Source organism: Euleptes europaea, chromosome 11 (genome assembly GCF_029931775.1).
Source record: "Euleptes europaea isolate rEulEur1 chromosome 11, rEulEur1.hap1, whole genome shotgun sequence".
Lineage (NCBI taxonomy): Eukaryota > Metazoa > Chordata > Lepidosauria > Squamata > Sphaerodactylidae > Euleptes > Euleptes europaea.
The window spans coordinates 48,049,652-48,072,823 of NC_079322.1; the positions used below are offsets into that span (position 1 = coordinate 48,049,652).

The 23,172-nt window shown below is 42.5% G+C and overlaps 1 protein-coding gene across 2 annotated transcripts in view; it reads left to right on the forward strand.

Moving 5' to 3' along the window:
- Positions 1-23,172, forward strand: part of THSD7A (thrombospondin type 1 domain containing 7A) — a 282,025-nt gene that overhangs the window by 233,351 nt on the left and 25,502 nt on the right. For both annotated transcript variants that reach the window (XM_056857536.1, XM_056857537.1), the window contains 5 exons: positions 2,931-3,109; positions 10,228-10,361; positions 13,514-13,667; positions 16,052-16,193; positions 16,676-16,791. In XM_056857536.1, the coding sequence (XP_056713514.1) occupies positions 2,931-3,109; positions 10,228-10,361; positions 13,514-13,667; positions 16,052-16,193; positions 16,676-16,791 (725 nt within the window). The remainder of the gene's footprint in view (positions 1-2,930; positions 3,110-10,227; positions 10,362-13,513; positions 13,668-16,051; positions 16,194-16,675; positions 16,792-23,172) is intronic.

Consider the following 23,172-nt stretch of genomic DNA (forward strand, 5'->3'; position numbering starts at 1 on the left):
ATTGATAGTGGGATTTTTAATTCAGAAGGGGAAAAAATGTTAGTAAGCAGAGTATAAGCATATAAAATATATACTGGTAAAAATAAACCTGCTCTGATTTTGTATGTCTTCTCGTAATCAAAAAATGCAGAGAACTTTGGTTCTGATGCAAGACATCAAGTTCTGTCTTGGCCAGATGGATTTGCGGGAGGGACCCATCCGTTGCATTTGATATAGACATATGTGCTCATTGTGACCTATTAGAATCATTCATTTTATGAAGAAGAAATAAGAATAATTCATTTTATGCTCTAGAACTGGAGCGGGGACCTGCAGAGCCAGTTCCTGCAGCCAGGTATTCCATTTCTAAAATATGTTATTGACAGGCTCTTAGTTAACATTAGTTAATGACCCTTTTGAGTGTTCAGCAGGGCTGGGAAAGTCTGCATCATTGTCAGATTCGGGATGGTTGATTGAGCTCTGAGATGTACTTGCTGGCCTGCCACTCCATGTCTTTGTTGCGTGGCCCAAGGTATGGTAGGCTTTGCCCTGCGTAGCTGAGCATGTAATTGTCAATCAGTGTCTATACGCCAACTCTTATTTCCATAGTTGGCATCTGAGATTCCACTAGTTTTCTTTCTGTTGCTTGAGATTGTGTCACGTATGACACATTGACTGCACAGGAGTTGATGGCAAATGTCAACATATCTGGCCTTGAGTGCGTGGGCGACATATGTATAAGTATTAAATATTTCATAAAAGCATGCATATATACAATGTCTCTTATGGGGGAAAAAGAGTTGTTCTGTAGCAGAATGGAACAACCCAGCAGGGCACATTTACCCACTGCAATGATTACTGTAAGTATCACCTGCTTTTACTGCATTTTCTTATACCTTGTGATCAGCTTTCTGTACTGTTCATAATATACCTTGCCTTAGATAGTTCTCTTAATTCTGTAATCCTAGGCCTATTGCCTTGTTCATTGGTTTGTTTTATACTGTTGGATTGCACTGTTCTATTGTCCTGTAATAATTATCCTTGAGTCTCAGCAAAAAACGATGGACTCTAAATAAAGTAAATAAAATAAATAAAACTGCTTAACCTAGTAGCATCACCGCCTTGAAACCTGTTGGCAAATCAAAGCAAAGCCATATGCATTTCCTTCAGAGTCTTTTAATCTGTACAACGGAGGACATATGTTTGTTAATCTGCAGATCACTGTTGTGGCAGATCACATGCCCTTTTTAGTCACAGGAGTGCACAAACCGCTTTGTTCACTGGTTTCAAGAAGATCCGGCACAGTTGATCTGACTAGCCCATGAACATGTGTTATAAGCACCACCAATGTCTTGATTCAGCTGTGGAAAGGTGCAAAGCATTTTATTTTAATGTGTCTCTTGCAGTGTGAGAGTGATATAACAACCAACTGGGCAGTGTAAGCAGCCGGACCCCTCCTCCCACTAAGGGTTGCCATGAATGCACGGGGGCCAAAGACTGGCATAAGAGCAAGACACTGCTCCCCACAAAATGGATGCCTCTCAGAGAGTTTTGGGATCCATCCTGGGTGTCAAGCCTCGGCAGGAAGGCGGTTGACCTAAGGTGTGCCTGGCTGGACAATGGGGCCAACTAATCCCCATTGTGTTAGCCTAAGGTAATTTAATCAGCACTCTGAGCAGAACATTACTTACCCTCTTAGAATCATAGAGTTGGAAGGGACCACCAGGGTCATCTAGTCCAACGCCCTGCACACTGCAGGAAATTCACAACTACCTCCCCCCTACACACCCAGTGATCCCTACTCCATGCCCAGAAGATGGACAAGATTCCGTCCCTCTCATGATCTTCCTAAGGTCATAGAATCAGCACTGCTGACAGATGACCATCTAGCCTCTGTTTAAAAACCTCCAGGGAAGGAGAGCTCACCACCTCTCAAGGAAGCCTGTTCCACTGAGGAACTGTTCTGTTAGAAAATTCTTCCTAATGACGGAAACTCTTCTGATTTAATTTCAACCTGTTGGCTCTAGTACCCTATCTGCACCCATCCCAGCAATCAATCAGTATTCAAGAGAATAGTCCAGGCATTCTCTTGGGTCCTGACAACTCATCAAGCCTTTCCTAGCTTTATGCTAGAACCCCGGGAAAGCAATCAATTCTTTGTTTCTGGCTTTCCTGCCTGCTTACCTCATACTGCCTCAGGACCCATTTTGTGGTATAAATATTGATCCTTTGGCCACTCATAGTGTGTGAGTGTTCTGGATCCATGCTCACACCTCCACTTGCGTGTGGGCTCTTTCCTTTGCTCCTGGAAACGCTGGTGTTTTCCTCTTCAGGACTGCTTTCCCTGGACATCCCTTCAAGACTGTTAATTATCACCCTTGCCTGAAAACTTATTGAACTTCCTCCCTTTTCTCTTAGTCAGCTCCTGCATGCTTTTGTGTGTGTATGCTCATTGCTTAAAATATATTTCTTGTTTTCCTATTTTTATTCTTTAATAAAACAATATTTTAATTATACAACTGTCTGCTTATTTGAGAGTTTTCACCCAGGACTAACTATAGGTTATTGATCCCAGTTACCCCCTCTTACTCTCTGTCTCCAGCAAATTCCTCCAAACTAAAGTGGAAGTTGCCTACTTAGGGTAACAGCAGTGTCAGTTACATTCTTGCTGTCACTAGGTCAGAACTGTAGATACCTGATGAGTATGAATCCTATTAAGCGACCCACAGCAGGTGCTCAGGTGTTCCTCTTTTATGGTCTTGGTTGTGAATGTATAAATTCTCCAGCTGAATTTTAACAGACGCCTAACGATGAAGAAATTTCCGCATTAACACACTCCTGTCAAGCCAGATTTTGGACCCTGTAAGCAAAACTGAAGCTGTGGTAAGGAGAGATGCCATGCAGAGGAACCTACTGATGAGGCTGTGCCTTTTTTGTTTGTCTCCACCCAGGATACATTGAGGAAGCCTGCATCATACCATGCCCTTCCGACTGCAAACTCAGCGAGTGGTCCAACTGGTCACGTTGCACGAAGTCCTGTGGCAGTGGGGTCAAAGTTAGGTCCAAGTGGCTCCGAGAGAAGCCTTATAATGGTGGAAGACCATGCCCCAAGTTGGATCACGTCAGTCAGGTAATTAATTTCTTGTTATCTGGATTTTTTTTTCAAAAGAATAAGAGGGTTCTCCTTTATAAATACTTCACTAGTCTCACAAGCTTCTGAACATGGTGTTGGGGTGGGGTGGGGGGGACAAACAGGTTTTTATAAGCGAGTCCAGGCTATCTGTCTCTTTCTTCAGGGACTTTATAAATGATGGGTGGTATCCTGTCTTAGGATGGCGGAAGTTCCTCAAGCCTAAAGAGCCTTCCACCACCCTAAGTGGTTCTTTCGTTGAAGGAAGGCTTCTGAGGCTGGAGGAGAACTTCACACTTTGCTTAATGGAGTCGGAGGATGTATGCCAGTATGTACAGCCTAATGCCTTTCTAAGCATTCAGCAGGCTGCTCCAATGTCTACCCATTCTTTTTCCTTTTTAGGATATGGAATTTCTCTTGGCTTTTACTGGTCCGTTGGCTTTCTGTGGAAATTTGCTTATACACTTTTTCCAAACAAATACTGTGTGTGTGTGTGTGTGGGGGGTTGATCTTCACAATATATATATCAAGACTAGAGGCAAACACAAGAGATCTGTCATGCAGGGATAAAACTCCCAACAGATATTTAACAAGATCTTGATTTGCAGGGTGTATCAGCACTGCTCCTTGTTAGAAAGTATTTCATAGAAGAAAACCATCTTTGTGTCTCTTGACATTGATTTACATCCGTCTTGAATGTTTTTAATATGGGTTTTTCTCCTAAAATAAAAAGGCCCTGTTTCCAGTTATAAATTCCCTCTAGTGTGGGAGGAAAGAAAACATGAAAGAGTCTTTCTCTCTCTCTCTCTCTCTGTGTGTGTGTGTCTGAGTGTATGTTTGTGTATCAATTCTGGCCATTTGCAAGTGAATAAGAAGTTCATTTTCTAAACGCCATCATGTTGATTTCGCAGGCCAAAAGGAAGTGGTTGGCTGATTTGATTTTCCATGTAAGAGGATGCAATTAGTTCTAGTTTAGAACATAATAAGTGTTAAACTAAAGCTAATAAACCAAGTTTGTAATCCAATTTAATACCCTACACAAGTGAGCATGAAGGGATAGATTTAGCAGTGAAGGCATTCAAATCTTGTGGACAAATAATTTTAATAGGAGTTGAAACCAAAGCTTCTGCTTTCAGAATAATTCACAATATACTGAATTGTTCATAATATACCCTCATCCTTCAGATACTAGGAACAGTGGAAGGTTTAGTATCTGTATTCCAAAGATTGTGCGCAGTGTTTATTATCTATGACTGTGCTGCCCTCCAGTGGTAGCTAGTGTCATGTTTGTTACAGTTTTGGATTCACATTTCCATCAGAAGGAATCACCCAGAGCACTATTTTTGCCTCTCGGGGTCTGAATATTAATCTTCATATATTTCCTATACATACATGCTTGGCAATGCTAGTACTTGATGGCTTGTTTGTATTTTGTTTTTCGTAACACACTCTGCATTTGTGGAATCACCTAAATGTATTTATTTGTCTGAGGATTTCATAGAATCATAGAGTTGGAAGGTACCACCAGGGTCATCTAGTCCAACCCCCTGCACAATGCAGAACATTCACAACTACCTCCCTCCCACACCCCCAGTGACCCCTACTCCATGTCCAGAAGATGGCCAAGATGCCCTCCCTCTCATGGTCTGCCTAAGGTCATAGAATCAGCATTGCTGACAGATGGCCATCTAGCCTCTTCTTAAAAACCTCCAGGGACGAAGAGCTTACCACCTCCCAAGGAAACATGTTCCTCTGAGGAATGACTCTAACTGTTAGAAAATTCTTCCTAATGTCTAGACAGAAACTCTTTTAATTTAATTTAAACCCGTTGGTTCTGGTCCAACCTTCTGGAGCAACAGAAAACAACTCGGCACCATCCTCTATATTACAGCCCTTCAAGTACTTGAAGATGGTTATCATATTTATAAACCTCTTTCCAACTCAGTACAGAGCCCCATGGTCAGAGTGGTAAACTGCAGTACTGCAGTCCAAGCTCTGCTCACGACCTGAGTTCGATCCCGACGGAAGTTGGTTTCAGGTAACCGGCTCAAGGTTGACTCAGCCTTCTATCCTTCCGAGGTCGGTCAAATGAGTACCCAGCTTGCTGGGGTTAAAGGGAAGATGACTGGGGAGGGCACTGGTAAACACAGTCTGCCTAATAAACGTCGGGATGTGACGTCACCCCATCTGTCAGGAATGACTTGGTGCTTGCACAGGGGACCTTTACCTTTTTTCCAACTCATTATGAATTCACAAAGAGAGCAATATTAAAAATAGAATCATAGAATCATAGAGTTGGAAGGGACCACCAGGGTCATCTAGTCCAACCCCCTGCACAATGCAGGAAATTAACAACTACCTCCCCCCCCCACATCCCCAGTGACCCCAACCCTCGCCCCGCAATGCAGGATCTCACAATCAAAGCACTCCAGACAGATGGCCATCTAGCCTCTGCTTAAAGACCTCCAAAGACGGGGACTCCACCACCCTCCGAGGCAGTGCATTCCACCATCGAACAGCCCTCGCTGTCAGAAAGTTCTTCGTAATGTTTAGGTGGAATCGCTTTTCTATTAGTTTAAATCCATTACTCCGTGTCCTAGTCTCTGGAGCAACAGAGAACAAGCTAGTTCCCTCATCAACATGACATCCCTTCATATATGTAAACATGGCTATAATGTCTCCCCTCAACCTTCTCTTCTCCAAACTAAACAAACCCAAATCCCTAAGGGGTATTCTTCACAGTGGATTTTGCTTCAGTTTCAAATCGGAGCAAATAATAAACTGATTTAAATAGCTTTTTCATGGCAGTGCAGATTCGCCCCCCATCCCAATTTTTCACGGGAGAAACAGCGCACTTCTCTGCGCTGCTTACGTCTGCTGCCGCTCATGACTCACCGCTCCAAATCCGCCTAATCCCGCCCACTCTTCCCATGATCCTGTGTGTGTGTGTTGGGGGGGGCATCCCGAGAGCAGCAAATCCAAGCCAAAACCCCCATCACCCTTCTGAAGAGGGGCAGCCAGTCTGCTCTGGGTCTCCCTCCTGCCAGTGCGATCCTATGTGTGTGTGTGTGTTGGGGAGGGGCATCCTGAGAGCGGCAAATCCAAGCCAAAACCCCCATCACCCTTCTGAAGAGGGGCAGCCAGTCTGCTTTGGGTCTCCCTCCTGCCGGTGCGATGCTGTTAGAGTGGCAACTCCACCAGCCAATCACCGTTCTTGGGGGAGGAGAAAGGAGACGTCCCGGGGAGCGAAGCAAACATTTCTTCATGGGCATCCGAGCAACAAAATGCTCTTTTACTGGAAAGTACGGCTCAGAAGTGGTTTGGATTGCCTCTCTTTTAAACCGGCTTATTTTGCTCAGTGGGGGAAAACACGGCTCTGCAGTGAATAACCAAAATTTGCCTCCGACGCAAAACAGCGTCGAAACAGCACCAAATCTCCATGAAGAATACCCCTCTCTCCTCATAGGGCATGGATTCCAGACCTCTGACCATTCTGGTCGCCCTCCTCTGGACACGCTCCAACTTGTCAACATTCTTCTTAAATTGTGGAGCCAAAAACTGGACACAGTATTCCAAGTGAGGTCTGACCAATGCAGAATACATTGGTAGTATTACTTCCCATGATCTAGACACAATACTCCTATTGATGCAGCCCAGAATAATCTAAGAACATTCAGACTAACAGCCCATTCCTGAGGGGAGGGGCTGCGTTGGTGGTTGGAGGCAGCGCAGCGGTGCTACCTCCAAAGGAGGATTCAGCCCCCCCCCCCACTGAAGCCGGGAAGCTGCCCTGACTTGCAAGCCCTGTGGAACCGCTCCATAGTGTTCCACGGGGCTACACCACCTTTTCCTAGTAAGGGCAAAGGGGGCGTTCCTGGCTTGAAGGGGGGGTTAGGAAGCTGCCTAAACATGGCTCCATCCCTGGAATGCCCCCAGAATGCCCCCTGGGATGCCGGTGCACGGATATGTGCCATCAGGACGCTGGGGGGAGGCCACGCTGGCATCCTGGGGTTGCGCTGCCACAGCAGCACTGAGAGGCCGGTGTCCGCACCCCAAAAGTCATATAAATGCTGATGACCATAAAAGAAATTCAGTTCTTGTTTTATTTTGTGTAGCCCTGCATATATGTAAGGGTTTTTCTCACCTGCAAATATAGGTTTAGAATCTGTCTTTCCACAAAAAAAAACAGGCTATTGACTTTTAAATATCATGTGTTGAATAAATATGCTCTGTAGTGTGTGGTGTGGTAAGAGCTACCTTTCGTTGCTTCTGTTGTATCCTTTTGAAAGAGCAAAGAAATAATTTTTTTTCTTAAGGCATGTAAAAATTACTGATCCTATCGAAAATCAGATGGATTTATGCCTGGCCTTGTAGAAATTGTGATGTTCCCTGACTTCTAAACAATTGCTGCTATCAATAGATGTAGGAGGTGAATTTAATCCTGTGCTACTGGCAAAGCCCAGCATAACTGTACTACTACCTTTTCATCAGGTAGTAGCAAGTTTTCACGCAGCGTGAAATGGAGGAAGAAACAAAAATAGGTCTTTGTGTTTTGCAAGGACCATTTCCTTTGGAGTCTCTGGGCGAAAACGCATGGTCGCTTTAGCCTCCTTTATTCCCCGTTTCAGCCAGGATTCAGCCAGGATCAAACGCATGCGTTTTGCCGAATGTGCGTTCAATCCTGGCTGAATTCTGGCTGAAACAGGGAATAAAGGAGGCTAAAGCGACCATGCGTTTTCGCCCTCTGTTAAATGCTATGAAGTAGCACAGAATGCATGCCTGCTTTTTGAGTGTCTGTTTTGCGTCCTAACAATTGTTTTTATTTACCTTTGATCATTCCTTTGGGTTCTTGGCCAACACCTGCCCCAGGCCCAGGTAAGAGTCTGTGAAACTGATGCACAGCATTCAAGCATGCTTCCAGTTCAAGTTCCCTAATGTCTGCATTGTTTGCCTGTCGCTGTAACTTTTCCTTGAGATTATACATGTGCCGGTTGCAATTCTTTGGCATGTGGAATAATCACGTAGAACATTCTGTTGTCCCAGCACGGGGAGAGGGGAAAGGAAGAGTGTGTGACACGCAGAACAGGGATCGCAGAACAGGGATCACTGGTTGATTACAGGTATACCTCGTTTTATTGCGCTTTGCTCTATTGCACCCCGCTGATATTGCGTTTTCGAGCAAGTGTATCGGTGCCATTTTTCCAGCGGCATGTGCTCACTTGTCTCTGTGTCACATTTTGGTACTTCTCGCAATATTTCAAACCTTTTCATTATTGTTAAAGTACTTTTTTTAGACATAATGCTGTTGCACACTTAGTAGACTACAGTATAGTGTAAACGTAACTTTGATATGCACTGGGAAACAAAAAAAATTGTGTGACTTGCTTCATTACAATATTGGAACCAAACCCGCAATATTTCTGAGGTATGCTTGTACTATCAAAGTTTGATAGATGGAAGGGATCCCAAACCTTCTTTGGGTGGGGTGGGGGAGTCTCTCAGTCATTCCCAGTCACATGGTGAGTTCAAGTATGCAAAGCCCTGGTAGGCTCTTAAGCCTCCATCCTTGTCCCCTTTGAAGTACACAAGGGCCCTGTTCCACTTAGTCTATGACTTTGTCTATGTGAAAGAATCGGTTGTGAAACCATAGAAAGAATAATATATTTCATACCCACCTCCTTTCTAAACAACTATGAAGACGCCAGCCCCCTGGCAATCAGAAGTTCCAGGGGGAAATTATTCCCAGCTTCATCCGCTAGCAGATTACCTTAGTATGCATCAAAACCCTTTTCACTTGTTGTGTTTGGGGACATCCAGCCATTTGTACCATGAGCATGCTCATGTATCCAGGTTATTGCATGTAGTGCGCTCTCTTTCGGATAACTCCGAAAGTAAAAATTGAACAGTTAAAATTTTGACTTGATGAATACAAGGAGATTAGGTGGGAAGATTCATTCCGAAGATACAAAGCAATGAACCTGAGTGAAGCAATATTCCATCAGGTAATATATTCCCCTCCCCCCAGCAACAATTTAATGCTATGAAATGATGTCAGGAGATCAGACACCCGGTCCAGTGATACAATCATATGGAAGCTCAGTCTCAATGAATGTCTCTGTAACATGAGAACCCAGGCCCAGTCCATATGACCACCTCCCTCTGTATAGTGTATGGTTGCCAGGTTCTGGTTAGAAAATTCCTAGAGATTTGAGGGTAGAGCCTAGGAAAGATGGGGTTTGGGGAGGGGAGGGGCATCAGCTGGGTATAATGCCACAGATTCCACCTTCTGAAGCTGCCATTTTCTCCATGGGGACTGATCTCTGTCATCTAGAGATCAGTTGTAGTTCTGGGAGATCTCCAGGTCCCCCCTGGAGGTTGGCAACCCTATATAGTGGCCATTTGCAGCTCAGTTGTGCATCCGGTAATTTCAACATGGATCCCCAGAGTTACTTTCTCTCCATATTCTTTTTGCTGTTTGAGATGCAAAAGTGGGACAGGAGGCTATTCGCAATCTTCGCAATCTTCACCACAAGAAGTGTAAAAATGTGCCGCTGAATTTGCTCCCCTTCTTTCACTGTTCCTTTTGTCTCTCCTGTCCCGTCCTCCCTTCTGTTCTTTCCTCATTATCAGATCTTAGATGGTTAGGGACCTGCTTTTTTTTGTTCATGCCAGAAAGTGCTGTATATATTGATTTTACTGTATAAATTGTAGACATGGAAATATGGCTGATGCTATAAGATGTGAGGGAATGGTGTGATGTTAGGGGAATTAAGCATTTTTTATGAAGGGAAATTAGAAAGGCGATTGTCCCAAAACACTTCCTATCTATAGTCTTCTGCAGCTGCTCGTCAGAGCTTCGAAAGGCTAGCCATCGTTTGTTAGATATGGCAAACATTTGAGCCTGGAAGAGGAATGAACAAAGATGTGGATGGCTTTTTTTATGCCCTTCCTTGCTAGTGCTGATAGAAAAAAATGCATGTCTCCAAACTTCCATCTCAAAGAGTTTCTTCATAGCATTATGAATTCTGAGCAATGGTACAGTAAATAAAGGTTGCAGTGTTGCTCATTACAAATGATGAATCCATGAATTCAGTTCATCTTCTCTGTGTACATTCCAGGTGTATGAGGCTGTTCCGTGCCACAGTGACTGCAGCCAGTATATAGGGGTCACTGATCCATGGAGCGTGTGCAAAGTGACTAACGTGGACTTAAAGGAGAATTGTGGAGAGGGTGTGCAAACCAGAAAAGTGAGGTGAGCTCAGTTGAAAAGCTGTCGCTTCAAGGGGAGAACCCCCCCCCCCCAACTTTATAACAAGACAGCATACTTTGGAATTATAATTTGAGAAATATATCCAAAAGTCTGTCTACCCATTTTTGAACCAGTAGTCATAAGAACATAAGAAAAGCCAGGCTGGATCAGACAGAGGCCCATCAAGTCCAGCAGTCTGTTCACACAGTGGCCAACCAGGTGCCTCTAGGAAGCCCACAAACAAGACAACTGCAGCAGCACCCAATCCTGCCTGTGTTTCACAGCACCTAATATATTCTGCATGCTCCTCTGATCCTGGAGAGAATAGGTATGCATCATGACTAGTCCAACTTGCGATAATTCTTTTGGAGGACTTACTTAGATTTCCTGCACTTGAGGGCTTAGCATTCTGTACATCTGGATGAGGATGAAGCTCCTCTGCCCCAACCCGTTTTTTTTTTTGCTTGTGTCAACCAATGCATGATGGGGAGATTCACCCCAACACACACTTCTATCTAATATGTGGAATGTCAGCTCAGCTACAGCAAAGGTGTGCCTCACTCTGCATTAAAGATATACTAATTAATATGCATTTTCTAAAGAACCCCCCGTTTTTGGGAGGTCCTAGATGACACGAGTATAATAGCCTCCCCCCAGTTGTATTTTGGTACCATTCCTTCCTGATAGCTGCATACCCTTTACTAGTCCCATATCCGTGCTGATCGACAGTTTGATGCTTTAACTCAGAGTAAGGAATAGAATTAGAATAAGCGTGCTTCTTGATCTACACCGAAAAAATCTGAATAAAGACTGGTCTATCTGGAACCTGTTTTGTTGGGTGAGTTCAAAATGGGACAGGTGTTCGCCCTACCTGTTTACTGTGTATGCTGTTCCCAGCCAGGTCAGTTTGTATGTGTAGAACTTTGGTGCATTTTTGCCACTGTTTTATGCACAGCTGCATAGACCTAGCTTTGGAATCTGGTTTTTCCACAGGAGAACCAATTACTACCAATATGACAGGGGGCTCAATTGCTCCGGCCCTAATGAGGACACTGTTGTCAGGATCATTCACACCAAAGTGCCAGATGTTCATTTTAACCTGTCATAGGTATGCTGTTCAGCTGCCAACGTTTCAGGAAATTATGTTTGAAAACAGAGTTGCGCGTGAATAATTTCAAAGATTTATTAGATTTTAGCTCCAAGTTGTCACCAGGTTAAAGATAAATGCAATTCATAGCAAGAGCAGCGAAAGTACCCATTTCTTTTTCCACTGTTAATTTGTTCTCACGATAGTCCCACTTCACTCTATTGAAAAAAAAAGAGTATGGCTTTACATGGCAGGCAATGAAGAAAATGGATTTTGGTTCTACTGTCAAAGTTACAGGAAAAAAATCATTTATTCCAGTAGCTTGAAATGCAGTCCTTTGGGAACAAAACAGAGAATGCCCTTTTCATCCTCCGTAAATGTCATTGTAAAGATAATTCCTTTAGCAAGTAAGTTTGTGCAGGGAGAATATCTTAGTGGGCCATATTCACAAAATGGACAATCTCATTTCAATCTCACTTTCAGTCTTTCAGTTTAAAAATTTAATGTGAGTAATCAGTGATAATAGAGTTGATTGGCAGAATTTGCAGATATTGGAGTGGGGATACAGAGCTTTTGAGGCAGTAAAAATAAATCTATCCTACCAGATGGAGAATAAAATTCGGCCACAGTTCAGCTACGTGGTTGCAAGACCTAGAAGAATTTTGCATTCTTTCCTTTTTGCCTGTTAGAAGGATGTGTTTTAATTGTTACTGCTAGCATTTATAACAGCCGTAAGGAATAAGCAAAAAGTTATGTAGTCGAAGGCTTTCACGGTCAGAGTTATGTAGTCTTTGATTCTAAACATAGCTGTGCCACTTTTTTCCAGTGCAAAGACTAAGTTTGAAGAACCTTTGTGCATGTATAGGGGGCTAGAAAGTCAAAATGCCATTATAAGAAGAGTGACACCCTTTGAAATCAATGGAAGTCAATGTGCTTTAAAGGGTGTAACTTGGCTTAGGATGGCATTTTCATTGTAGTGCCTCAGAAAGTGAGCCAGGAGGGGGAAATAGCGTAGTAGCCAAGAAGAAAAGAAGTGCTCTAGAGGAGTCCTTGTAGTGCCTCACACTGCAATTGTAAAAAGAGTTACACTCTTCCAAGCCCATTGGTTACCTGGGACTTAAAAGGGTGTTTAGGACTGCACTGTGAGAGAGTGAGCTGTGATTTGGTCAAAAAAAGATAATCATAACAGAATTAGGGTGGCCCAGTTTGCATTATATTGAAAACAAAATTAAAGGGGCCCCCTGTGGGAGACAAACGAAATAAGCACTCTGTTCCTATATGACAATAAACATGCTGGATGTTTTTTCTTCCTCAAGAATTTGGTTTATATATGTAGAGAAAAGGCTTTATATATTATGAAACGGGAGGTAAACGTCACAGTCAGTTCAGGTTCTCCCGCAAGAGCTCTTGACAGCTAAGTCCAGAATAAGTGGGGGAGAACAGAGGGAAACATTCCCGCTCGAGTCATTGTTAATGGTCCTTCAGCCTGATCCACAGATTATCGTGAGTGGCAGCAGATTGTGCACAGCTCATGTAAAGATTACTGCATTCTCATCCCTAAACAGAGGGGATGAGGGGGAGTGTCCAATGAGATGGATGAATAGATGGGCCTGTGAAATTATTTAAGAGACAAGTATCCCTGACACATGGAGGAAACAGAAACAAACAGTGGATTCTGGTTCTTTTTTCATTTTTCCTCCAGATTGTTCAATATTGATTTTGTCTTTTCAAATTCTAGGGTAATTTTGCAGATCGCTTATTCGCAATCTTCACCACAAGAAGTGTAAAAATGTGCCACTGAATTTGCTCCCCTTCTTTCACTGTTCCTTTTGTCTCTCCTGTCCCGTCCTTCCTTCTGTTCTTTCCTCATTATCAGATCTTAGATGGTTAGGGACCTGCCTTTTTTGTTCATGCCAGAAAGTGCTGTATATATTGATTTTACTGTATAAATTGTAGACAAGAGACATGATTATTTATGACCAGGCTGCTAAAGTTATCTTCAACATACTTCTATAAGTACCATCAAAAGATACTATATAGATATTGAGGCATGACCTTGTTTTTCTAGGTGCATGCAAAATACTGTGGATGGCCCTTCAGACACGGTTGAAGACTACCTATGTGACCAGGAAGAGATGCCTCTTGGTGCTAGGAAGTGTACATTGCCATGCCCAGAGGACTGTGTCATGTCTGAATGGGGCCCGTGGTCTCGGTGTCCCTTGGTAAGACATCTGCTATAAAGAATTTCTTAGCTTCAGTTTAAGGGAGTGAGAACTGCCTCACGCAATCGTACCTTCTTGTCCAATATCCTTTCTCCATCCTCTGTTGTTTGCACTCAACATAATCGTTTATATATGGGATTCCCTGTGAAATGTCCAATTACAGCTGACATAATCCCTTCCTATTTGCTAGCTGTCGGTAGATGCCTCACTCTGCATTAAAATATACTAATATACATTCTCAAAAGAACTCCCAGTTTTTGTGGGCCTTGGATGACAAGGATATAATAGACACACACACCCTTGCCCTTTGGTACCATCCCTTCCTCTTCATCACATCGTTTCAGCTTCTTTGGCTTCACTTTTTCTCGAACTACATGCCTTGAGGCTAAGAAGGATGGAGAAGGCTGATAGGAGACACCATCCTGCTTTTTCCCTGCTCCATGGCGGCAGCAGGCCCTTACACAGCAGTCGGGCCCTGACAACTGCCCAGCTTTACCTGCTTTGCTGGTCAATGACCGTATTAAATTGAATTGAATTGACAACCGCCCAGCCTTGTCAACTGCTGATGTCAGCCATGCCAAATAAAATAGCTTCAGGTAGACATCCCAAGTTTCCTTCCACTCTCAAGATTCCAATATGCCTTCATGAAGAGCCATTATTATTTCTCTGGGGAAGGAGGTGTTTCTGTAGCGCCTCAATTTATTTTTTCTGTTTTATCTAACCATGTTTGAACATGGATTACTTTGGATGTAACAAGTTTAGCAACACTTTGTGAATTTGCATTTAGTAGAGTCTTCGCGTTTTAGTCTTCCCCATGGCTATTATAGCATTTTTCTTCTTTCATGATCAATGGAGCATCAAGTCAGTGGTTAACTCTTAGGGTCAATTTAGACTTGGCATTTCATCCACATGGACTGATTGATGTGTCCACTCTGTTTACATATACAATAAGGTCTGGATCGTATTTTTATCTACAACAGAGAATGCAGGTGAGAAGAGCTGAAGTCTATCCTCTCTTTTGCCTCTCCTTGATGCATTCCATTGCTTGAAGTATTTTTCTCCCAGCCAACTAGGCTACCAGAAGAGAGCCAGGCTGGGAGAAAAATGCTTCAAGGAACAGAACACAGCAGAGTAAGGTGGGAGAAAAGGCAGAGTTTACTTCCATTTTCTGTTACAAATAGACACTCTTTGGTCTCAAATGTGAATCAGTGGACACATTAATAAATACCCATAGATTTCCCTATCATGTTGAAATTTGGCTGTTGTCTGAAAGAACAGATGCACCAATTTGGTCTCTTTTGTCTGAAATCAAATTAAGAATGGAACTGCTGTTCTTCAGAATAATTTTAATAAGCAACGTATGCTTCTTTATTATTCACATGCTTCAGGTCACAGTGCTGATTTCTAAAGCATGGGCCTAAGTCTTAGTGAAGTTGATTCAGATTGACCTTGGCTTTCTTTCTTTTCTTTCCTTTTTCAAAAACTGTTTGAATTTCCAGATAGTGGCTTTAAAATTTCCTATCCAGTTACTTTAAAATATTGGATGTGTGAACTCCCTGATTATGAAGTTACCTCCCCCAATAGAGCTGCTTTCTTCACTGTTGATGGCTTGTTGAAACATTACCCTCCTTATAGCATTTCCTTTGAAAGCCATACAAGAATCAGATAACAAGAATTTTTCTATGCAGTTTTTTTGGGGGGGCAGGAGGGAGCCTGATATAGCCCAATCTCATCAGATCTCAGCAGCTAAGCAGAGTTAGTACTTGGAAGAGAGACCTGCAAGGAAGATTCTGCAGAGGAAGGCAATGGGAAACCACTTCTGCTTCTCACTTGCCTTGAAAGCCCCTTGCTGTGGTCACCATAAGTCGGCTGAAACTTGATGGCACTTTACACACCCACACACAGAGAGTCTTTAAAGGTAAGGTTGGTAATGTTTCAACTAGCCATTGGAGATGGTAAGGTTTCAGACAGCACTAAATTACCAGAAACAACCTCCAAGCACTTGGATTAGGCATAATGAATTCCAGGCAGGGTCACCAAGCTTGGAGGTAAGTAGCGGGGACAACATTGCAGGGGCACAGGTCATCTTGGTGTACACAGAGATCAGGTAGTTTGTTTTCACATGATGTTTGGATTGGGACTGGGTGATGTGAAGGTGGCCCAGAAGGAATTTTTGCCTGGTAACCCACAGTAGCTCTCTGCAACCCATATTTCAGGTTATGGGATTTTACCTTCACACTTAATTACTTGTTTAAGATTACATAATGGAATAAAGTCATTATTTTCTATTAATATGATAATTTAAAAAGCTTTTTTAAATACACTTTAAAGACTAAGCCTATTGCACACATCAATGGGAAATTATTTGTGGTTTTCTTTTTCAGCCATGTAATGGAAGCAGAGTGAGGGAACGGTCATCAGACGTCATGAGGCAACCTCAGGAAGGGAAAGCCTGTCCTCCCTCTGTGGAGATGGAACCATGCAGCCTCAACAAAAACTGTTTCCACTATCATTACAATGTGACAGGTACTGGTGTCAATTAACAACAAAGGATTCTTCTGGCACAAAGACTAACAGATTTATTGAAGCATAATATTTTGTGGGCTGGACTAGAACCCACTTCATTACATGTGTGAAGTGAATGAAATGGGCTCTAGCTCAAGAAAACATATCCTTTGTTAAATCTGTTACTCTTATAAGAGCTACAGGACTCCTTTTTTGTTTTGCTGTAAGAAACTAAATCACTGGTATTAGTAGGTAATAAAATACAGTTTTTCTCCCACTTTTCCTCTAATATATGAAAAAGTCATCTTTTTCTTTTGGCTGCAGTTTCTTAGTAGCTTTGTCAAGGTAAAAAGAGCATTAAGAATCCAAAATTAGGTTATCCGAATTAAAGGTGAAATAGAATAAAATATTAACAGGAGGGAACTGAAATTTATTGCCTCAGGTCTTAGTCTGGTCCAGTGGAAGAAGTTACCTCCTGTCCTATTTGTTTCCTTCAATCCTAGAGTGGAGTACGTGTCAGCTAAGTGAGAAAGCCGTCTGTGGTAACGGGGTCAAAACAAGAATGCTAGATTGTATTCGCAGTGATGGCAAATCGGTAGACCTGAAATTCTGTGAAGAGGTAGGTGGATGCTTTTTCTCCTCTGGCTTTGTAAATATTCCCACCTGAAAATATTTCATTCAAACCTGAGTCAACTGGCTGTGTGCCTCATGTAGCTTATTGCTCTGACAGATGTTTCCCAATGCTATTCAAGGACTGTTAAGTACCCCTTAAATGAGCCTGTTCCATAATCAGTGATTTTGTCATTTAATTTCCTCTGTTTGCCTAAGTGTGCAACCACAAAGGTATGCTAATTTTTTATCTCCTGAAAGTAATGGTTTGGGAACAATAAGCAATCAAGGTGAGTAATTATAATAAATCTTAATCAGAATGATAATTATCATTCTAATTCGAAGTGATTCCTTTGTAATGCTTTGGACATCTGCCAGTATCATTTTATTCAGTGTCTTTTTCCCACTTCCATCTGGGGTTAGAAGTACCAGCTTTTCAAACATGTTAGGAAAGACGGCTCTTCAAAAATTTTGAAGGACCTGTAGCGTTAACAAAGAGGTTCAGCTTCTTACGTAAGCCCACTTGCAAAAGTCAGCCTCAGCTGGCAAAGCACTTGACCACGATATAATTGTTTAATATGTCTGTGGTTCAATGCCTCTTAAGTGTAGATGATGATGTAATTTTTTGCGTTCTATACCTTTGGGAGTGGATCACAGAATATCCACTTCTTGTAGTACATCTAAGAAGTTATTGGAGGGCAATCAGAAAACCACAGCCCATAGCTCATGGATCACTGAGGCAAAGTGGGCCCAGCCGAGAATATCTCCCTTGCAAGTAAAGAATGTGAGTTGCGTGTCGAGAGGTGAAACGTAAAGGTGGAGGGTGGGGAATATGTAAAAGGTAAAGGTAGTCCCCTGTGCAAGCACCGGGTCATTACTGATCCATGGGGTGATGTCACATCATGATGTTTACTAGGCAGACTATGTTTATGGGGCGGTTTGCCATTGCCTTCTCCAGTTGTCTACATTTTACTCCTACCAAGCTGGGTACTCATTTTACCGACCTTGGAAGGATGGAAGGCTGCATCAGCCTTGAGCAGGCTACCTGAAACTGACTTCCATTGGGATCGAACTCAGGTCTTGAGCAGAGCTTTGACTGTAGGTACTGCTGTGCCACGGGGCTCTTACAAGGACTATGGGAATATGAGGTAGCTAAAAATGGCTCAACTTACTGGAGGGTCTATCAGGGGGGAAAGTAGCGATAGGACAGCAGCATTCTAATACTTTTCCTAGGCTGTTCCAGAGCATAGAACCATTCACAAACTCAGTTCACATTTAATACCCATTCATGGTTTGGTGTTATATGAGCAAGCCTTAGGCTCCTGCACTCCTTTGTCTACCTTCCTCCTTCTCCCATCTCAACACTCTTTCTTTCTCCCCTCTCTGGCAAACCGGAGTTTGTCATTCTATCTTCACTGACAAACTTTAGTTGGAACTTTCCCACCAAACCAGCTTTGGGAATCACGAACAACCATGGTACATTACAATCCTTTGCCATTTCCAAGGATTCAAAGAGAGAATAAGTGTATAGAAAGGGTGAAAGTGTTAGTGATGTGGGGAGTACATGAACCTGAGGCTCAGACCAAACACAGTTTAGCCACTACATCTAAACCAGCCCATACTATGGCATTTATCAGAAGGGCATCCTGAGCTGTATTTTAGATTTGAATCTGCAAAACATGAGGTTTGTAATCAGGTGCAGCCAGCCCCACTTTAGCTAGTCCTATGTTGATACAAATCCACTGAACCTAGCTGTTTCAGGAAAATGACACACCTGATTTCTATTTCCTTCTTTATCAAAAATATTGACTCATTCCCTACCCCTGTGCACATGGACAATGTGGCTGGATTTATTTACATTTTAAAAGCTGAAAAACTCTACCTTTGGATGACTGCCAGTAATTCCTGTTAATTGTTGTATGTGTATATAAATTGGACAGCTTTTTATTTTACAAGTGGGGAAACCGTGAAGACTTGTGGGGCTAATTTAGTTTTTCCCTGCATCCCCTCCCACACACTATTTCCTCTTTCTCTCCTCTTGGAAGCTCTGTATCCTCTCCCCTGCTTCCTTCTGTCCTTCCGGTCACCAACCAACCTTTCTTTTATCTCCGAGACTCTCCGAGTCTTCTTCAGTTTTACTTATTATTTATTTACATAATTTATTCCTCACCTTTCTCTTCAGTGGGGACCCAAAGCCGCTTATGGCATTCTCCTCTCCTCCATTTTATCCTTACAACAACCCTGTGAGGTAGGATAGACTGAAAATGTATAACTGGCCCAAGGTCACCCAGTCAGCTTCCATGGCAGAGTGTTGATTCAAACCTGGGTCTTCCAGATCCTAGTCGGAAACTTTAACCACAACACCAGACTGGCTTCTGTAGGGTCATTGCCTGTTGAACAGTAGCAAGCAGCCAGGCCTGGATGAGCCAGGCATGGTAACAAGTGGTTGCTGCCAGGCTTGGCCCTGATGAGTCTTCCCTCAATGGTCAAAACAGGCCTGGAAAGGGCCCCTCTTTTACTGAAAGAAACCAATGTTTGAAGGCTGGCTGTTCTGTTGTACTTGTCTAGGAATGACCACTCAGATCATTTGTTTTTTAAAGCTACATATACTGCTTCTGTTATACTGGAGAGGGGGGAGTTTCGAACCCCCCCCCCAATGTTTTTTGTTTTTAAGATTTCATATTGTTCTGCAAACCTAGGATGTTTTTCAGGTATGTAGAAAGATCGGTCTTGTCTGTTCATGGCTCCAGTCTCTGGATTTATGTATCCACAGATCTGGCCATGATGAGTATTAAATACATTGATATTGGTTATTTAATGACATGACATGAACTGTGTCTCTTGAAATGGACATTTGGAAAAAATGAGTAACTTTCCTGTAGAAACTGTAGATATAATTCACTAGTAAATCAGAATATTTGAATGCTTTCTTTCATCTCAGTGAATGATCACGTGGAACATTATGATCAGTACAGATGATCAGTATTAGTATGTTGTCCTTTGTCCCACATCTCCTGCGAGTTAGCCTCATTGTAATCAAGGGACTTGGACCCACTTGTTTTGTTTGGAAGTGTGCTGACCACTCTGAGCCCCAGCAGGATATATATTAGGCTACCCAAAGTTTAAATTATTCATAGATATTGTGAATTAGCAAAATGAATTTTAGCAGTGTGTAGAAAATTAGGATCTAATAGCTGCAGTCTGGTGTATATTTGTACTATTTAAATGCCACGCTAATCTTTTTCTTCGGCAGCCATATGGGATTATGCTTGTAAAAGATCTGCCGCTTTGTTACTCTTAGTAGTTTCAGAAGTCCTAACTCACACTGGAGTAGTGGTGGTGTGGGATGGCATACAAGTCTCATATATACCAGCTTCCATTTCTTATGTATAAAAATAGCATTTGTTAGTGACATGTTTTATAGAGATGTGATGATGGAAGAAAAAAAAAGACAATGCTGTCACAATTATAAATAGTACTAGTATGTGTGCAAGTATGGGACTCAGGAACGAAATAATAAGCATTCAGGTAGACCTTTATTTTTGTATGAGACGGTGGCCCACTGACAGGGCTTAACACCCAAGCACTTCTCTTTCTGACATAAGAAGACATAAAACCGGAGTCCAGTTAAGGCTAACACAGAAATATCAGCTGTTGATCTAATAACTTCAGCCCGCAAAAACCCTTTTAATGCGATTAACAGGAGAATTATGTTGCTAAGCCTGTTGCCAGTCCTCTCACTGAAGGAGAGTAAAAGTGAACTCCGTGAACTGTCACACAACCAGGAGGCACATAGTATCTTGTAAGCCATGTGTCAATGTAAATCAGCATGAATAGCTTGTTTAGTTTTACTCTACTGTAAGATTTTTCCCCTCACTGTTAGGGTTGCCAGGTCCTCCTTTGCCACTGGCAGGAGCTTCAGTGTGTGTGTGCGGGGGTGGGGGGCAATTTGTGCACACACAGCATGCCTGCGCAATACAGTCCCTTCCCAGGGTAAACCAGGAAGCAACAGAGCAACTGTAGAGGTGTTGAAGGAATATGCTAGAGCATACCCATCGTTTCCTGGAAGTGATAGAGATGCTCTAGCACATTCCTCTAAAAAAAACTATGATTTCCATGGAGTTTTTTGAGGGATGTGCTAGAGCATCCCCGCGCTTCCTGGTTTACCCCACAAGGGACATTATTGCACTGATGGCTCCCTTCTTCAGCTAGCTTGCTTCTGTCCGCCAGCCAGCTGAGGGGCGGCAGGCAGGCCTGTTAATTGGTGGGTAATTGGCCACCATTAACAGGCACTTGGCAACCTACTCATTAGTGCAGCCCCCCTCACCTTCAGCCATTGCGCTGCTTTATTTCCCCGGGTTCTCCCCAGCTGCAGAATAGGAAAGGGGGGCACAGGGTAGCACCACCCCTCTCTTTCCAAGCATCCTCTAGGGATTTGACTCTCTGGTGCTTCCCTTTCAACTTCCTTTTAACTAGTCCCCTCATTTTTGTAAAGTTTCCTCTTTGGAAATCAAATGTTACCATTTTGGACTTTAGGTGTAACTTTCCATGAATGCTGAACTTAACTTCCTGGTGGGGCTCTGCCCTAGAGGGGCACTGTAAGCAAGGAGCAAGCAGAGCCAAACCCCAGTGACTCTGCAGTGCTTCAAGGTCTATGTAGTTCACGCCCTTTATCAACAGTGACAATAAACGTAAGCTTACCAGTTGCCTCCTCCTGTGCGGCCGCCATTTTGTGGGCGGAACCAGTGCTGATGCTGCTGAGTAAAGTGGCCCTGAAGTACTTGCTTGTAGCACTGCAGGGGTCACTCAGCTTGGCTTGTTCCAGGGCAATTTTCACCTCCCAATACACCCTTGGCAGGCACCAACTAAATAGGATCCAAGGCTCTGTTGTCTGAGTTAACAGTTGGGTGAGTTAGTAGTTGATAACAGTCACCTGTGTCGGTGGTAGTGGCTATCTGTTACGTCAGATTTGCATGACTAAGACTTTCCAAAGTAAGAAGAGTTGGTTTTTATATGCCGACTTCCTCTACCTTTTAAGGAGAATTAAACGTCTTAACAGTCTCCTTCCCTTCCTCTACCCCCACCTTGTGAGGTAGGTGGGACTGAGAGAGTTCAGAGAGAACTGTTTCTAGTTCAAGGTCGCCCAGCAGGCTTCATGTGTAGGAATGGGGAAACCAACCTGGTTCACCAGATTAGAGTCCACCGCTCATGTGGAGGAGTGGGGAATCAAACCTGGTTCTCCAGAATCCACTGCTCTTAACCACCACACCACGCTAACTCTCAACATAGTAGTATCCTAAGAGCACCCCCCTCGTTTAATTTTCTAAATACTACTCTTCTTTTGCTGTCTCCTTTTATGGGAGAAGTATCTGTTTCAATACAGAACATAAATTTACAGATGCAATTGTAATTCTTAGGAAAGAATTATTTTTATTAAAGAAAAAGGATTCTCCATTAAAATGAAAATTTGTTTTAATGATCTATTTCTTTATGGAAATGTAATGCTTTTAATGTTTTGATGCTGTTAAAAATGCAAATTATGCATTCCCGTACCACTACTTTTATGTTATTACATTTTTATTTGATATTCAGATCAGGCAAAAAGGAATGTCGTGTGATGACAAAACCACTAATCCCAGTAAACCAAATGTTTTTTCTTAATCTAAGTAGCGTGCTACATTCTTTCAAGAAGCTATACAATTAAAAAATTGTTTTGTGAAGCAACACAGTTTGCAGTTCAGATCTTATTTCCCAGGAGTGCATATTTCACTGCTACTAATGTTCAGTCTTGATTAACTAGTGGAACTATCCTCGGTTTTATTTAATCTCAAGAGAACAATAAAAATATTTCCAATGTTTTTTGTTACCTTAACATGGTGCTTATGTTTGCAGTGGTAACATGATAAAACTCTGATGGAATGGGCTCAAGTCCACAAAATCTTATGCTAAAATAAGTGTTATATTTTCAGGTGCCGCAAGCCTCCTGCTTAATTTAATTTAGTTTAATTTTTTGGAACACATTAAGATGGTTGCCCCTCTGGATCATCTGTCGTCATTCTAATGAAACCTCGATAATCTCATAAAGTTCAGTCAGTTTGCTAAATGAACAGTCCTGTTATTCTTATTACTGCCAGCCTTAATCAATTTTTAGAGCATATTTTCAATGCTTGTTATTGTTTATAAGGAAATCTCAAAGAACAGGAGCACAGTAAGTCTCCACTCAGTGTGGAAAGATGAACACATCACAAAACACTCCTTGTCATTTCCTTGAGGCCTTTGAAATGCAAATCACCTAAATTCAGGACAGGCCCCGTGCTGTTCAAATATGTATACGTGTACTGTTGCTCATTTAGCTCCATTTACAAATCAGAAGAGTTTAAAAACAAGCTTT